This window comes from Adiantum capillus-veneris, chromosome 13 (assembly GCF_014529385.1).
Source record: "Adiantum capillus-veneris isolate H3 chromosome 13, ASM1452938v2, whole genome shotgun sequence".
Classification (NCBI taxonomy): Eukaryota; Viridiplantae; Streptophyta; class Polypodiopsida; order Polypodiales; family Pteridaceae; genus Adiantum; species Adiantum capillus-veneris.
Genome location: NC_140943.1, coordinates 6,954,197 through 6,970,472, shown reverse-complemented (window position 1 = coordinate 6,970,472; position 16,276 = coordinate 6,954,197). Strand labels below are relative to the sequence as shown.

Below are 16,276 nucleotides of genomic sequence, written 5' to 3'. Positions count from 1 at the left end.
CTCTGTCCTTTCTTATAGGTTTTGAAAGGCTTGGAATCTCCAAAAGAGAAAATGGAACCCTCCTGCTCTCTGGATTTATTCAAATTAGTTTCTTTTGCAGGAATCCATTTGATTTTGTAATCCTAGAGCGAATGAATGAAGATCTTGTGCTCACTAGAAGAGCTCATGAGTGCTTCAAAGCAGGCATCAGATGTTGGAAATATGTTTATAAAGATGTAGTTTTCTCACTGTTGAGGAGTTGCTGGACAATTTTCACATTATCCAAGGATGTACTGAGCTGGTTCTCTCAAGGTGTGCTATCTTCCAATCAAGAATGCATGAGTGTTTTAAGGGACACTCTATCTCCTTAGCCCAAGTCTGTTCACACATTTATCAACATACTGTTTCACATCAGAATATCGATATGAACTTGGTGAAAAAGCTCAGCCTTAGATGGGCCCTCTCCTGGTCTGCACATCAATGGAGCTGTAGATTCAAATGCATTTGGGATTATCCTCTCAACATCAAGCACAATTCCCTGATGTGGCTTATCCTCCATCAAGGTATATGGACTGGAGCAAAAGCAAAGAAATTGGGAACTTCAGATGGTGTGTGTCCAAGATGCAAGGACTCTGAAGAAACATTGGCTCACCTCTTTGTACACTATCACTTCAACAAACATTTTATAGTGCAACTTCAAAGGGTATTTTGTGTTGGTATGTGGCCAAGCTCAAATGGAGATCAATCCTACTAGGGGAATGCAGTTTCAGTGATGTACCCCTTTGGAATTGCATTAGAGGGTCTTTTCTTAATCACATATGGAGAGAAAGAAATAATGCTCTCTTTGGGCAGTCTTTTCCCTCTTCTAGTTTACCGCTATCCATTAGTATTAAGGGAGTGCTACAGTCGAAAGCCTGGCTGCCCTGCAAAAATACTTGAAAATAGCACATAGCGAGACATAAACGACTAAATCTGCATACCTCGAATCACACGACTCCTAATCCATGTTGTACACGAGCAGAGAGAGAAAGAGAGCGTGATAGAACGAGAGAGCACGTGCAGGCGCACCTCCTAGAGCGGAGTGCTACGCCAGCACGGCGAGAGAGAAGAGGGGAGAGGGGAGAAGAAGTACACAGACATTGGGTGCAATCTCCCCCCGTGCAAGAGTGACCATTTCCCTCTTGCACGTATTTAATTTATAGATTCTTGAATGGTCAAAGTGAGTACAAACTGGCCGGCCGGTCATAAATGGCCAAAGCTCATAAAGAGCACTTAAATAATAAAATGTACAATATATATTTTCATTCGCATAGGCCTAGCTCGGTCTAGTCTTTTCCACCTGTCAACTGCAATAAATCATAAAATATCATTTCTATAACATACCTCTCCGTTGGAAAGCAATTGTCCTCAGTTGCGAAGATAAAAATCTGTAAACAATACCTGTCAAAAACAATGAGTAGTATGTTGTGTCAAAAACATCACATAATAAAAGAAAAATTTATGAAACTAAACAACAGTAGCTTATGCCTGCCGTCATCCACATACTACCTATTCTAGTGCCCCATACCACTAGAATAAGCAGTATATGTGATACCCTGATGAATCAGGATATCATTGGTATAATGTCAAGTCTCATCACATGAACACTGTCGTAATAATCACCAGATAACAAATCCCAATCCAATTCCAATTCCACAGTATAAGTCCAAATCCAAATCACTTTTATTATGTACCCGGGTAACAAAATCATACCAGTTGCAATGGTGGCTAGCCACTGCAGCATGATTCTGTGATTGGTGTTGCCTAAATCGGCGAATCTACACTAATATGACGTGCTGCCTAAATCGGCGAATCTGCATTTGACATAAGTTCAAAAAGTGTGAATCTGTAGTTTGTTGTTGTGCTGCCTAAATCGGCGAATCTGCACTAGATGAGCATTGACACACTGCCTAAGTCGGCGAATCTGTGTGCATGTGACCAATGGACAAGGCAAGACATAAAAGAAAAAATGGCTGCTAGCTTTTTGACACCACTTTGGAGTATACCAAATCACTCACAAACTGTTTGCAAAGTATCTCAGCTCATGTGAGTATCTACAAAGCTGAATATTAAATTTTCTCGATAAAAACTCCAATTAGTGCAAAACTCAGGCCATATGAGAAATGGCTAGGTTCATAGCTTAAAAGAAAAGCAAGGAGGTATTGGGTGTTTGTACCTGGATGGTATACTGGATTTGAAAAGTTATACACCAGTGTGTGTGTGTGTGTGTGTGTGGAGAGAGGCACAATTAAGAGAAAGCTGCAACTATCAAACTTACACCAAAGTATAGTTAACAAATGTTAATTTTGTGTTAATAATTTGGCCAAGAGATAAAAGAATATTTTGCCTATCTAGAATGTGAGTCGATTTGAATGGGTGATTGCACAATGAGAACGTACAGTCTTCTAGACTTGATAAAGGCAATGTTAAAAGAAATGAAATTCTGAAGACAAAATAAAAAGTGATCCATAATCTTGTTGAATGTAAGAGACAACTTGGGGAGAAAAAACTCTGTAGTTCGAACTTAATAGCATAGATCAATCTAGAGTCACAAACAAACATAAAAGATAGGAGCGAGATTCGATTTTCTCGTATAGCCCAATGTAAGAGACAAAATGACATTGATTACTTACGGACATCTACTATGAGTAGCCTTGGATCGATTAGAAAGTGAGGGAGAATTATAATCAACACAAAATTAATACTGTCGTAGCTGCTCTGTCCTAGAAGCCTTCATTTACGACATGCATCTCTAGTTAGACATTAAATGATGTAAGAGAATGGAGGTTTCTTGTGCATTAAAAAAAAAATGCCTCGCAAAACCACATAATTAAACTTGTTGATTAAACTTGTAGTGGATATGATGCGAGTCTACAGCTTGTAGAAATTACTTAAAGCAGGCTAAATAATGCCTTGATAGTCAGATAACGCGGATGACACGAGGTATACCCTTGTCATTCAAAATTGGCAAAGTAAAGGTCTACTTAGCTTGAATAGAAGGATAAAGATGCATCAAGCAGGGAATGTCAGTTTGCGTATTATTAAGACATTCAAATAAAATGTGTGCATGTGCGTGCGCGTAATTGACAAGTGTGTGTAGAAAGCCACAAAAATAAAATTTAAAAAATGAAGAAAAATCTAAGAAGCATTCTTAGTTAGAGTGTTCTCATTGCCAATATATATAAGTCAATTTTAAGACAATTGCAATAAGACTCTAAGCTAACCAGAAGAGATGTCACCCTAGTAGTAACCTATTGCGAGCTGATAAATTGCCTGGGTTGTAGGTATGTGTGCACGAATCGCAGACTAGGTGGGGAGAGAGAGAGAGAGAGAGAGAGAGAGAGAGAGAGAGAGAGAGAGAGAGAGAGAGAGAGAGAGAGAGAGAGAGAGAGAAATGAAATGAAATGTGATATTAATAGTTTTCAAAATGCCAAAGATTAAATGAAAACCCTAAATTTGTCAGGCTAAAATCGTCATCATCGTCGTCGATTCTCGTGGGTGCCAGTCAGCGAGCGTGCATCTGAGAAAGTATGGCAGGGGTCGTCGAAGAGCTTCCTCAATGGCCGCCCCAGTAAGGAATCATAGTGGTAGGAGGAAGAGAGAGAGAGAAATGAAATTGAATGTTATATTAAACGCAGGCAAAAGGCCTCGAATAAAGTCATAACAATACTTTTGGAGCTAAGCCAATGTCTGGGTACAAAATAATTTATATATATGTATAAATATATATATATATATATTTTTTTTAAATGAGGTGGCTGGCATCGGCGCTGTCCGTACTTCAGCAGCTGCAGAAGATCTCCGTCAATGCCCGCCGCTATACTTAGCTGTACTGGGGGAGATAGAGACAAAGAGAGAGAGAAAGAGGTTGATGGTGCCTGCAAATAGGGCTGGTTGTTTGCCATGGCGAGATCACCCGAGGCAGAGGATGGGGTAGCCATCGACAGGGAGCTTGTGGAGGCAGGTGATGAGGAAGGTGATCTGCATGAGAGGTTGCAACTTGTGGCATCCACCTGGCGGGTTGCTGCAGCTTACGAGCTGAAGAGCAAGAGGACGTACTGGCCAAACTCGAGACCAAACTCGAGACCAAGTCCATGGGATATGCCAGTGATGAGGGCAACGAGCTCGTGATATTGATTGAGCTTGGCTTCATTGTTTTCACCCACAGCGGCTTCGTCAGGGTCTGAGAAGAGGCTGCAAAAGGAGGCTCTACAGATAGGTGCTCTGTTGTACATGGAGAGTGATGCTAAGTGCCTTCCCGCTCTCGCAAGCATCTTGGTCAGGATGTCAACCATCTCTCACGTGGGTGCACGTTGAGCTTCCTTGGGACGGAGGAGAGAGGGAGAGTTTACGAGGGAGGGTTTGAGTGCATGTGAAGGTGGGTGGGAGCGGGCTGCATGGCTAAGGTCCAGCGAAGGTTCAGGCTCTTAAGTTAGGGTTTCTCCCTCCATCTCGTCGTCAGTGGGCAGTCATAACCAATGGCTATAGTTAACTGTGAGAGAGAAACCGGCCAGCAGCCAGCTCATGCGACATGTGTCCAAGCGCCAGTCACAGACGAGGGGAAGAGTTTCTACTGTCTGTAGAGAGAGAGAGCACGGGGAAAAAAAGTGGGCTGCATGCTTGCGGGTGGACGCCATTGTTGTGTCCGGCATGCACACAGAGAGAGAGAGAGAGAGAGAGAGAGAGAGAGAGAGAGGTTATCGTTTGCGCCAGTTGGAAAGGCCAAGGTTGGCAAACATCAGTTATGATTAGCTTAGAGCCGCACGGGTGGTTGTGAGTATGGTAGAAGAGAGAGACAGTGGAACTGCAGAGAGTAGCGCCCACCTCCACTTGTGTGTGTGTGTGTGGGTTGGCAGGCCACAAAAATATGGGCTCTACTGGCCGCAACAGTGAGAGAGAGGGAGAGATGAAAAATTGGTTGGCGGCCAGATTATTGCATGGAGTCGCCCTCTACATGCCAAGATAAGTGGCGAGCATTGCACCATCGAATTCTTAAGAGCTGTGAGTTCTTGGGAGAGCATGCAGACCCTAGTGAACTCGTCGAAAAGCGATGGATGAGAGTGAGTGGGTAGGTAGAAGAATTGGCTGGCTGTAGCAAACGTGTGATATTACAGAGAACTGAGGAATAGGTAATCGCCGCATGCATATGCAATAGTCAATCTCCACGTTAGCGTTGCTGTTGCAGACGTGCTTTTGTGTGTGATGACGTCATTGTCTATTGGCAACAGTAGCTGACATCCATGGCCGACTCCTTTTATTCCCTACGATGTTGTAGTTGCATCCTGCTTCTATATGATCTCCTTGCCATCCCTATTTTTGTGATGCTTCCTCACGTACTCTCGTCCATCGAATTGTCTGCTAATGCAAATATGTAGAGCACCTCCCCGACCCAAGACCAATGCGTTACCACTACGCTATTGCACGCGTTTTGATAAGCATGTAGAATGGTAGCATCATATTGTGTAGATTTGGCCTGCCGCGATCTTAGTTCACATCGAGTTTATTCCGTGTTCACGTCGAGTTTACACCACAATACTATAGTTCATAGACTTTGCAAAATTCACAGTTAGTTTACATGCAAGTTCACAACTAGTTCACATTTGTCCGAGTTTACATATAGTTTACATCAATTTCACATCTGGGATGTGATCTTCGCCGACAAGTGACGCTGATTTTGAACCGTAGATCCCCTCTAAAAATTGAGGGTGTCAATTAGAGAGGGGGGGGGGGGCGAGGGGGGGGGGCGAGGGGGGGGGGGGGCGCCTGCCATGTGAAACGCTGTCATAGAGCACGAGGTATGACACAATGGCCACGTCAATCAGTGGTCTATCCACGAGAGGGAAAGTGCAGAAAATGGCGCAGATCTGAACCGTCTACCTCCAGTGATCGGACGGGTGCGAGGGGCCAAGTTTTCTTGGCTACGATGTATCGCGCACCAGGTTGAATGTCCACCCCAAGATATTTTTTATTTTAAAGAAATAATGATATTGATATCTGTTTTTGTGGGGAAAGCGAAGTGGCAATATACTAAATTAAAAAAAGGGCAGTGCATCATAACTTCATAAATGGCTTAATTTAATTTCCTGGGCTGGACAGCCACCAATTTTTATTTATTTTAAAAAAAAAAACCAAAAAGTCAGCAAAGTAAATTTTACAGGTGGAGAATCGTCGCTTTTTGCGATCTCGGCTCTCTTTTAAGGAGGCCCAAAAGCTCTCTGCTCGACACGTAAGAAAGCGGCACGAGCAACCCTAGCCACAAGAAAGGCCTCTTCTTTTTTCTCCCTCCCACTTTTCCCTCCTCTCTCTTTTTCTTTCCCCTGCTCTGCTGCCACGAGTGTAGGGTTCCATGTCTGCAGCAAACGTTAACGCAAGAGTTTCCTCTCTCTCTCTCTCTCTCTCTCTCTCTCTCTCTCTCTCTCGGCCCCCCACCCCCCTTGTCCGTGTTTGTAACAGCACCATTGCATACAGATCCAGAGCGCACCGACCTCACCAGCAGGAGCTCCGTTAGCCGCACAATTGCTGCAATTGAGCGCTTGTAGATGGTGCACACCGCAGGTGGAGCATTTTGGGCATGTTTTCTGGAGAATGCACCTGCAGCTAAGCAATCTTGGACCATTTTGGTGTATGGTGAGGAAGAATCCTTGTATTGCTGCAAATCACAGCATCTCAAGACTACTCTCCTAACAAGCGGCTATTCGAGAAAAAAACCTTAATTATTCGAGTCGGACCTGGGGGTCTCTGTTTCTCAAGATTTGTTTGGCATATAGCCTGGCGTGCTAATTGCAGAATCGAGGATCATGAGTGCGGCTCCAGAGATTATTAACCCCCAGGTACATTTTGATTACCATATTAAAAAAGAAAGAGATAGAGAGAAAAAGAATCTAAGGCAAAATGGCTGCAATTGACTGGGGTGCTAGACGTTTTGGTTTGACAAGTCTGTAATACGATTGAGGCATTGCCCCACATAAATGAAGAGATTTAGGCCTATTGCGTTGTCCATTGACGCAGTTAGCACATGTTTGTCTTTTCTGTGTGTCTTGCTGGGAGTACCTTTTGGATCTCTGGCTGGTTGCGACACACACATATCCTTGTGAAAATACCTCGGCAGGATTTCTTGCTGAATATGGTATTATGCTGGTTGCGATACACACATATTCTTGCGAAAATACCTCGGCAGGATTGCTTGCTGAATATGGTATTATTTAAATAGATCGGTTAATAGATTTGTAGTGAGAGGCACATTCATCATCAGCACAGATATACACATATTCACACAGGATTTAAAAGCTAAGTTTTGCTTGTTTGGCTATAAGGTCGGATGTGCGCACAAGGCGCAATAGCCAGAACAAGGTCTTTGTATCATTGTCATGAGTGAACCAAGGCATACCATTTGCCAGAGAGAAGGTACAATTGGATATTGGTCAATTCAACAACTTTTACTATGGTATTGTTTTTCTAGGGATGAGGTCTCTTGGGTGGAGACAGCAGATCGTTTGTTTAATCCCCCCATCGTTTGGGACCTTGAGCATTGTCATTTCAACAGACTGGCTCATAGCCTACAGCCTGACTTAAAAAATGTACTAATGTTTTCTGAATCGTCCACCTTCCTTTGGATTTTCACCAAGTTATGTTTAGAAGCTGTTGGGCTTGCTGTATAGTGATGTATGGAGTCCTTTTGGGTTGGTTAGCAATCATGATGCTATATTGCATGAATTTAATTCTTCTTGCGTGTTTTGGTTCTCGGCTTCACCTATTTGGATGTTAATAACCTCATCGCCTTCATATTAACATTGCTCTCCATATTGGAGATGGTTTGTGAGTCTGTAGAGGGGGATATGCTTAAAATTGCAAGTGTTCTCACTTGTGTTATCGCTACAAGATGCTCTGTAAAACATATGTGTATGCATTTGAGGTAAGTAAGATAGATGTCCTTTTAGGATGCAGCTTTCCATGTCAGATGTCCTTGGCTTGAATATCAATCATGTCCATTCCATATACGCAATGTGTAGATGGCTGTCAGAATGCAATAGTTTCGTGTGTTTTGTGGGATATTTTTCAGTCGGCATAACTTGGTAACGTGAAGTTTTCTAACTTTCTCAGTATTCTACTTTTGTGACCATAAAAGTATGATGGCCATAAGTGATCTCTTGTATACTTTGTGCCACTGCTTGTGTGTTAATTTATCTTTTATCTTGACTTGTGCAGAATGTTGCTGATATCTCTCAGTGTTGGAGGGGTGTGCATATAGATAGAAAAGGTAATGGAAAAGGCCCTCTGCCTGCCGAACTGCTAAATGGCGATGCCTCTTCTTCTAGTGACGAGCTCAACGCAAAAGTGAGTAAATTATGTTGTTTTTGTGGTATGAAAGGAGCTCAAATACTCATGTTGAAAGGATCAAAACTGTCTTGCATAGTACCTTATGAAGCCCTCATTTTCAGGTTAGGAAGCCCTACACTATAACAAAACAGAGGGAAAGGTGGACAGAAACTGAGCATCAAAATTTTTTGGAGGCTTTGAAGCTTTATGGGCGAGCTTGGCGTCGTATTGAAGGTACGTCCCCATTAGATGAATTGTGGAGCTTGTAGGTGGTTTGATGGAGTACAACCATAATAATTGATTATAGGGGGGTAGAAGTAGTCAAATATCTATTCCCTTCGACGCAGCACCTCAGAGAGGACTTTGCTAGTAATGACTCATAACAGGACATTTTTGTGTTTTGCAAGGCATTGTGTGTGGAACTGCTTCATTGTTTGCTTTGAGTATCAATGCATATCAAAGCAGCCGTTTTATGTTCTTTGGAAGTTGATTTTGGTTTAAAATTCTGCAGAGTATATTGGTACCAAGACTGCTGTCCAAATACGGAGTCATGCCCAGAAGTTCTTTTCTAAGGTTTCAGTTTGAACAACTTTCCTTTTTGCAATTTCTTTATATGTCCAAACCAACCCCCCGCCCCCTCAAAGAAAAAGGGAAAAAAAAACGCCCACACCCACAAAACAGAAAATCGTTTCTGAAATGTTACCATGTAACAAAAATTAAGAGAAATGGAAGAATAGGCACAAATGTCGACCTCAAAATAGAGGTCATCAAACATGCAGGATACAAAGCTAACTTCCAATTCCATTAAGCAATTACCAGTCACCTTAGTATACAGAGAACAAGGCATCTTAGTATAGAAAGAATAATGGACATTTCCTCTACGAATGATGATGGCATTGCCCTTTGGAATTTTTACAACTGTTATGAGCCGTTCATATGTTGCATCGTTTAAACAAAAAAGTCAATCTGTCAGGTAGAGATGATTTCGTGTCAGGAAATACGTAGTTGTTGAACATTTTATAAGTCTAATTTGAATATGTCTCTTTCTCTAAATGTCTTGCTTGGGATATGATTTGGATGGTTCATTTAAAAAACGCATCCATCGAGAGTCTGTTTCGAACTTCACACAGCTGAGGCTCATCTATCATAGAGATGGCTCCAAGAAAAGGACATTTTATTATATTTCCCTTTTTTTTTGTTTTTAATTTCAAAATCATATTCTGCAAGAGTGACCGTTCATTTCCTTTGCCTCATGTTGAGGTCAGGTTCGGTTAGAAACCATTTCAAGCTTTGATCATCATGGTCGAGCACAAATCTCGGCCCAAGGAAGGCGTCTTCAGAGCTTTAGGCACGGATTACTAGCAATTAAAGGACATTAAAGGGCACAGATTACTGGCAATTAAATCAATTAGTGTGTCCAAAGCTTTAGGGCACATGTTACTTTATTTGGTATCTGTTTTTCCCGTCATTTATTTCAGCTGTTTTATTTCAGGATCATGTTCTGGGTACTTTTTTTGGCACAAACTATTCTTTGTCATTTCTTTCAGCTAGAACGTGAAGCTTCAAATGCAAGTTCAGATGGGAAATTGCCAGACATTGCCATACCTCCTCCTCGCCCCAAAAGAAAACCCAATCATCCATATCCCAAAAAAGCAGGGAGCAGCCCTCCTGTGTTGGAAGATGAGATCAAAGAAACTTCGCTTTCATCTTCAGCAGGAATTGGTGCAGCTCATTTGGAAGGCTTTCAGGTATATGAGTGTTTGCTTTGACATTTGGGTTTCTATGCAACTTGGAAGTTTTCTAATGTTTTGATGTTTCCTATCGAAAGTTTGGATCTTTCAATCCTTGCATGGGTCGAGGAGGGCCAGCTGCCATTGGAAGTCCAGTAGCTGGAGGGCAATTTTTTAGATCGCAGGGAAGTGTGAAGATTTTTGGTAAAACAGTGTCCGTTCCAAAAACCAACAAGGCAGGCGGCTTTCATGATTGCACCAGCTACGATCGCTTTGTTAGTGAGGACAATGCTGATGTTCCCAAACAAAGTTATGTAGCTGAACCAAAACAGATTGTGGGTTTCTCTCCCTTTGTAAAGGTTAGGAATCCGAGTGTTGAAAGTTTGCCTCAATCACCTGCAAACATGGACGGAGATGGCCCCTGTTCTGGAGCAACTCAATCCGGGGGTACAGGTGAATTGCTCAGAAGGAGTTGTGGGCACGATTTTGCAGTTGTTAATACTGAGGCTGCAGATTGCGTCACTTCCTGTGATAGAGATTGCAAGGTTAGTCACGATCCAGATTTTGGGAAGTTGGAAAGTGGTCTAATGGCTGCTGGTATGAAAGAGGGTGAGAAAGTAGATGTACACTATTCTCATTCGATGAATCCTGCATTACAAAACTGGATGAATAACTTCTTCCACTACCACAGTGGCATCTCAATTCCTCCAATCCCAGCTAGTGGTGCTGCGGATGGACCCACCAGCAATTCCTTGAGTTACTGGCATTTTATACAGGCATCAGCAGTGAACTATGCAGCATATACTGCAGCCATGGCAGCAGCTGCAGCAGCAGGCTGGAAAGCTTCAAATCCAGGAGGCACAGACATGGTTGAAACTGCAATAGTTAATACTAATGAGTTTCTGCTACCGTCTGTACCATCGCCATGGTGGCCTTATGGCACATTCATTCCTCCAGTAAATTTTCCCCTCACAGTGGATACACCCCTCGCGATGGATGCAGTACAGCAAGGGGTAGACTCAGACATTGCCCTATTACCGTCAGGTGAGACGATGGTTAAGGTTTTAAGGGAAACTCAATCTCAAGGAGGGGAACCTGAGACAGGCTTAAAAGCACCAGCTGAGGTAACTGAAATTTGTAACCCAGCTGCTGGTATCACCGATGATGAGACCAAGGACTGCACAAAGACCAACAATTCTGCCCAAACGGGTAGCAGATTCGAAACATCCTGCTTAACAGAAGCATCTAGATTTGCAAAGGTTTTTCCAAATTCTGTCAGCCAGCTTGATGGGGAAGTGGAATTTATGCCAGTGAAGCTCTCTACACAGGGTAGTGACACAGAAATGAGGACTAGTCCCAATTCACTGCAGAATGCATACAGCTCGTCTGATGAATTTGAAGATCAGGGCAAGAAACAAGGGGAGGGTTCATCAAGTGGATCAAATACTCCAGCAGTCAGGTGTCAATCTGGTGAGTGGGATGCTCCGAGCATTATTGAGTCCAAGAAAAGGGATTGCTTCACCCTTTCTGGGGACAATGATGGCAGTGGAGCATTTCAAACTTCTTGTCAGCTATGTGTCACCAACAGAGCTGATTTGCCTAAGCTAAGACTGAAGCATGCTGAGAAGAGCAGAAAGCATCAGCCAAGGGATTCAAGGCTCGGCAATGATTCCAAGCGGTTGAAAAGCTGTGCTCATGAGATGGAGCTTCGAAAGGAGGTCTCTCAAGAGGTAATGAACTGGGAAGGCATATGCTGCATTATCCTCTTGGTGTCTGGTAGTCATACCTATAATTTGGTTAAGAGTGAAGTGCGAGGTAGATATAATGGATACCACTTGTCTGCAGGGTCGGAAGGCTTTCCAAGCTTTGTTTACATCCAAATTACTGCCTCAGATATTCACATCTGCTGAGGATGGAGATGAGCATGTATCCAGGCCAACCGTGTCCAAGAACGAGTCGAAGGTGTATGATTGTATACAGTTTAGAGTTCCTCGAGAGAATATAATCAGGGAAGGTGACAGTTTTAACAATGCAGCAAATTTGGAAATGGGCAATGAATTCCAGGGGTTTGGTGGGAAATCTGAGGTAATTAGCAAGGGTTTTACAGTTAGTTCAAGCTCCGGATTCGTTCCATACAGGAGGCTTGTGTGCCCAGAGCCATTGAAACTTGTTCAACCGGCTTCCCTTTAGAGAAATTGTCAGAATGGAGCATCACCGCTCTTTGTATGCAAACCACACACACACACAACAACCACAATGTGAGCTGAGTTCGGGTGCGGCAGGAGTTAAACGCTCCCTCCATGTATTTGGTGGAGTAGCAAGGCCCTGACATCCATCAGATTATGATGTGAGAGAGGGTTGTTGATCAACCTTAACATGCACATCATCTTGTATTTTAAGAGCTGGAATACTGTAAAAGTTGTAATTAATGCAAAGTCGGCTCCATTTTTGTGGATTGCCTCTCAGTCAATTTATCTTTTCTTCCTGATGCCCTCGTGATGTAGTGGCCCACCATTGCGAGTCGTGACGTCTGCGGCTTAAGCCTTAAGGGTGACTCAGAGGTGGGCGTGGGCGTCAAGATCTTTTTGGCCTGTCTAAACAAGCCTCACTCGTCCCAGGGAAGGGATGCATAAGGTCAGCTTACAATCATACAAACAGGGACCCTCAAATGTCATATCGGCAAGAACAAAAAAAACAATGCAGGAGCACCTCTGCCTTATAATGAGCCTCAGAGTCAGAGCAACTGAGGATGTGTAGCAGCCTTTGATCAGCTCTCGCTCTCGGTCTCTATCTGCGTTGGAGCACCTCTGCCTTATAATGAGCCTCAGAGTCAGAGCAACTGAGGATGTGTAGCAGCCTTTGATCAGCTCTCGCTCTCGGTCTCTATCTGCGTTGGAGTTTGCCTGTTATAAACCTGCAAAAAAATTGGCTCCTCGTGCACCCTGTTTGTAGGTACACAGTATCAAGATTGTAGGAGATAGTGGGTTACTTAGTACTTAGGTGGGATGCTGGTGAACATGTATGCCAAGTGAGGTGCACTTGTGGGAGCATAACAAGTCGTTGATGAGTCCGCTTGGGTTTCTCATCTCTCTCTTGTTGTTCTGATGTGAAATATCAAGGATAGGGTATTGGCTCAAAAAGTTGAATTCGATTGTAAAAGCTCGCGTGACGTGGTTGTTCTTGAGCAGATGTGTTTAGGCGCCAGTAATCTATGCTTCTTGAACATGTTGCATTATGTCACTGTCAGATGAAAGAAATGAGATCCAACCTTCAAGATTATGCCCAAGTAGTGCTGGATACTCCTCCGCTAGTGAACTTGTGTCCATCACTGGTGAGTAGTTAATTATGCTCTCCTCAGTTGTCACAGGCCTCACTGTTTCTTCTCGATATTGTTATGCCCAACAGCTCTCAAATGATTTGCTTCTCGATGTATGCTTTGCCCTTCTAGTACCTAATCTGTTGCTCTTGTAATGAGCACAACTGCTCCAGCCAGGTGCCCATGTTGACGTGGCAACACCTTTTTGTGGTCGGAGCATGTTGGCTGGCTGGTGTAGCTCAAGGCTAACCTTCCCCACTGCTATCGACGGCTGAAATCGCTGTCCAAATGGGGCACTCACTCGTAGTACGCCTGCTCTTCTTGCCTGCTTCTCTCCTAGTTGGCACCTTCTGCACCATGGATCCTTGGGTCATCAGCGCTGTTGTGCTCAAAATTCCTGATGATAGCAGTAGCCCATTTCTCCCTCATCCTCGCTGCCTGGCTTGCCGTGCCTCTCGTTGTGCTAGAAGTGAGACACAAATGGGTGAGTTGGGGTGGACAAAATAGCCAATTTGCAATGTGGCCATTAGATCTTGAGTTCAAGCCTTGTTGGCACAATGGCTCTAAATGCTCCCCTATTTTGGTTTCTTATTTACACCCATTTTTTACACACATAAAACATGTTGTGCGGGCGTTTTTCGCTTGTATAAATGCAACTTGATTTCAGATTTTTGCTGTTGGTAAAGACAATCTCGATCTTCATTTGAGCGTTTAAGCATTCGATTCTGTTTAGCGTGCTTTTCGGAGTGTGTGTGTTTCCTCTTAGGTGGCCTTAAGTTGGCCCCTTTACCCTAATACATTCTGTAGTCCAAACAAGTGATAAAATCACGAGGCCTACCCATGTATAAAGGTGGAACCCACATCAAACAAGAAAACATAGAGCAAAACATAGGCCTAGTTCGAGCTACAACTTGAGAGAGAGAGAGAGAGAGAGAGAGAGAGAGAGAGAGATAGCGCGTCCATTCGCTTCTTTCGATAGCGATGGTGTACACATTTTACAATCAAAGTTCTCCAAGTCATGGACTTCACTCCGAGAAGCAAACCAAGACATTTTTCTAGTAGGTTTACATATCTTTAAGAATCAAAACAAGATCCTTAACCTAAGAATTACACGTGAACTCTCTCTCTCTCTCTCTCTCTCTCTCTCTCTCTCTCCAATTCACGAAGGACGGCTTTGTGACTAGGCTTGCATACATGGATACGCATTGGGATAAGATGCACTATTGGGCAGATACACACATCCTCACATCAGCTTCAGATCGAGACTTGCCAATTTCGAGGGCTGTCAGTAGGGGTAGGATGTCACCTATGTAACTTAGAGCCAGAGACAAAGTTGCACTACACATGTCATTGCTCGGCGTAAATTACGAGATACGTGGTCGCTTCCACTGCCTGTTCAGAGTAGGTTTCGGACCTTTCTTCTAATGGAATTGGCCTATTAACCTGAGAGTAGCGGAAATTAATGAGAATATGTTCAAGAAATTACTTTGTGAGCATAGCGGGTGAACATAATTGAAGATAGCACATAATCATAGCAATTTGTTAACTTGGCATGAACAATACATTTGCAAGAGAATTTAGAGAACATGACAACAGTTGAGGACTGGATTTATGTGGAGCCGGTCCCCCCTCCAATAGGCATTTGTATTATGATTTCTCCCATCAAGAGAGACTTGTTACAATACAATCTTTGTGTTCTTTGTGACCTAGGTGATGCAATGAATATGGAAAGCTTCATGCATCAGAAGTATAACGTAAACTTTGAAGAAAGCTTAAACTATTCAAAGCCTCAGTCCCAAGACCTCAAACACCTTCGAAGGTGGAGAGAGCTAGCAGGGAAAGAGGGTAGGGAAGTGGAAGAAGAAACATTTTATAGGAGAAAGAATTAGTTCCTCACTTATCATAACTCTTCTTGCTAGCATACATAATAGCATAGTAATGAGGATGGAGAAGATGGCAAGCTTAAGCATTGAAGCATGGCTCTTGGTTGGATTTGCACTCCATAGCCAAGAATGTTGGTGTAGGCCCTCAACTTCTCAAGGAGTTTGGAGAAGGAGATGGCAATCTTGGGCTATTTCTAGCAACTCTTGGAACAAGTGTCCCCCTTTCCTCTTTGAGAGAGAGGACTTGATAAATTCAAAAGCAATTAGTTAATTCAAGTAATTTATCATTGGACCCCTTTTAAACCTGGCCAATAGGATTCAAGCACCTCATGAAGGTAACATGGGTAGGAGCTTGAAATGTGTCCTTGCTGCCTCTTAAGGCTTGGGGTTACCTTGAGAGTGTGTGTGTGTGTGTGTGTGTGTGTGTGTATGTGTGTGTGTGTGTGTGTTCTCTCACTAGCCCCTACAATATGGGCTCGCTCCGTCTTATGTAGAGATTGCTTTGACTTTTGGTGCTCAAGCACCTTACTGATCAAGCATGACAAAGCACTTCTAGCTTGGGTATGTTCCCATAAGCATCTCAAGCAAGCACAACAAAGCACCTCAAGCACCTTAATCATCCATTGGGACAAGCACCTCAAGCACCTTAATCATCCATCAGGACAAGTACCTCAAGCACCTTAATCAAGCACAACAAGTACCTCAAGCATGACAAGCACCTCAAGCAGGACAAGCACCTTGATCTTGGGTCGGGGGTTCCCGCCCTAACTTAGGTCAAAGGACATTAAACACTAATCTTTGGAGGTCTTTAATGAAGCTAACCCTAAGGTCTTCTAAGCTCCATTGGTAGCCTTGCTCTTTGATAGACCATCTCTCATTTGGGTCCCTTTACCATTGGCCCCGTGTTGATATAGATCTATAAGCACATGTCTACATCTTAACCCTTGTTCCCGTTTATTCTCCCACATTAAGGAATCAGTTTAATATGAGAAAATCATTTGGGTTGGTTAGAT

At 43.2% G+C, this 16,276-nt stretch overlaps 1 protein-coding gene across 4 annotated transcripts; it reads left to right on the top strand.

Annotated features, from left to right (window-relative positions):
- The first annotated feature begins 6,285 nt into the window (after positions 1-6,285).
- On the top strand, positions 6,286-12,534 carry LOC147443559 (uncharacterized). 4 transcript variants are annotated; one of them, XM_086526375.1, is made up of 7 exons: positions 6,286-6,848; positions 8,224-8,352; positions 8,457-8,568; positions 8,846-8,907; positions 9,882-10,082; positions 10,163-11,794; positions 11,910-12,534. In XM_086526375.1, the coding sequence occupies exons 1-7, from the start codon at positions 6,816-6,818 to the stop codon at positions 12,252-12,254; spliced, it is 2,514 nt and encodes an 837-aa protein (XP_086382501.1). In that variant the 5' UTR covers positions 6,286-6,815; the 3' UTR covers positions 12,255-12,534. The 4 variants fall into 4 exon arrangements, with proteins under 4 accessions (XP_086382501.1, XP_086382502.1, XP_086382503.1 ...); XM_086526376.1 differs by lacking the exon at positions 6,286-6,848 and having other exon boundaries at positions 9,827-10,082; XM_086526377.1 differs by lacking the exons at positions 6,286-6,848; positions 8,846-8,907.
- The last annotated feature ends 3,742 nt before the right edge of the window (positions 12,535-16,276 follow it).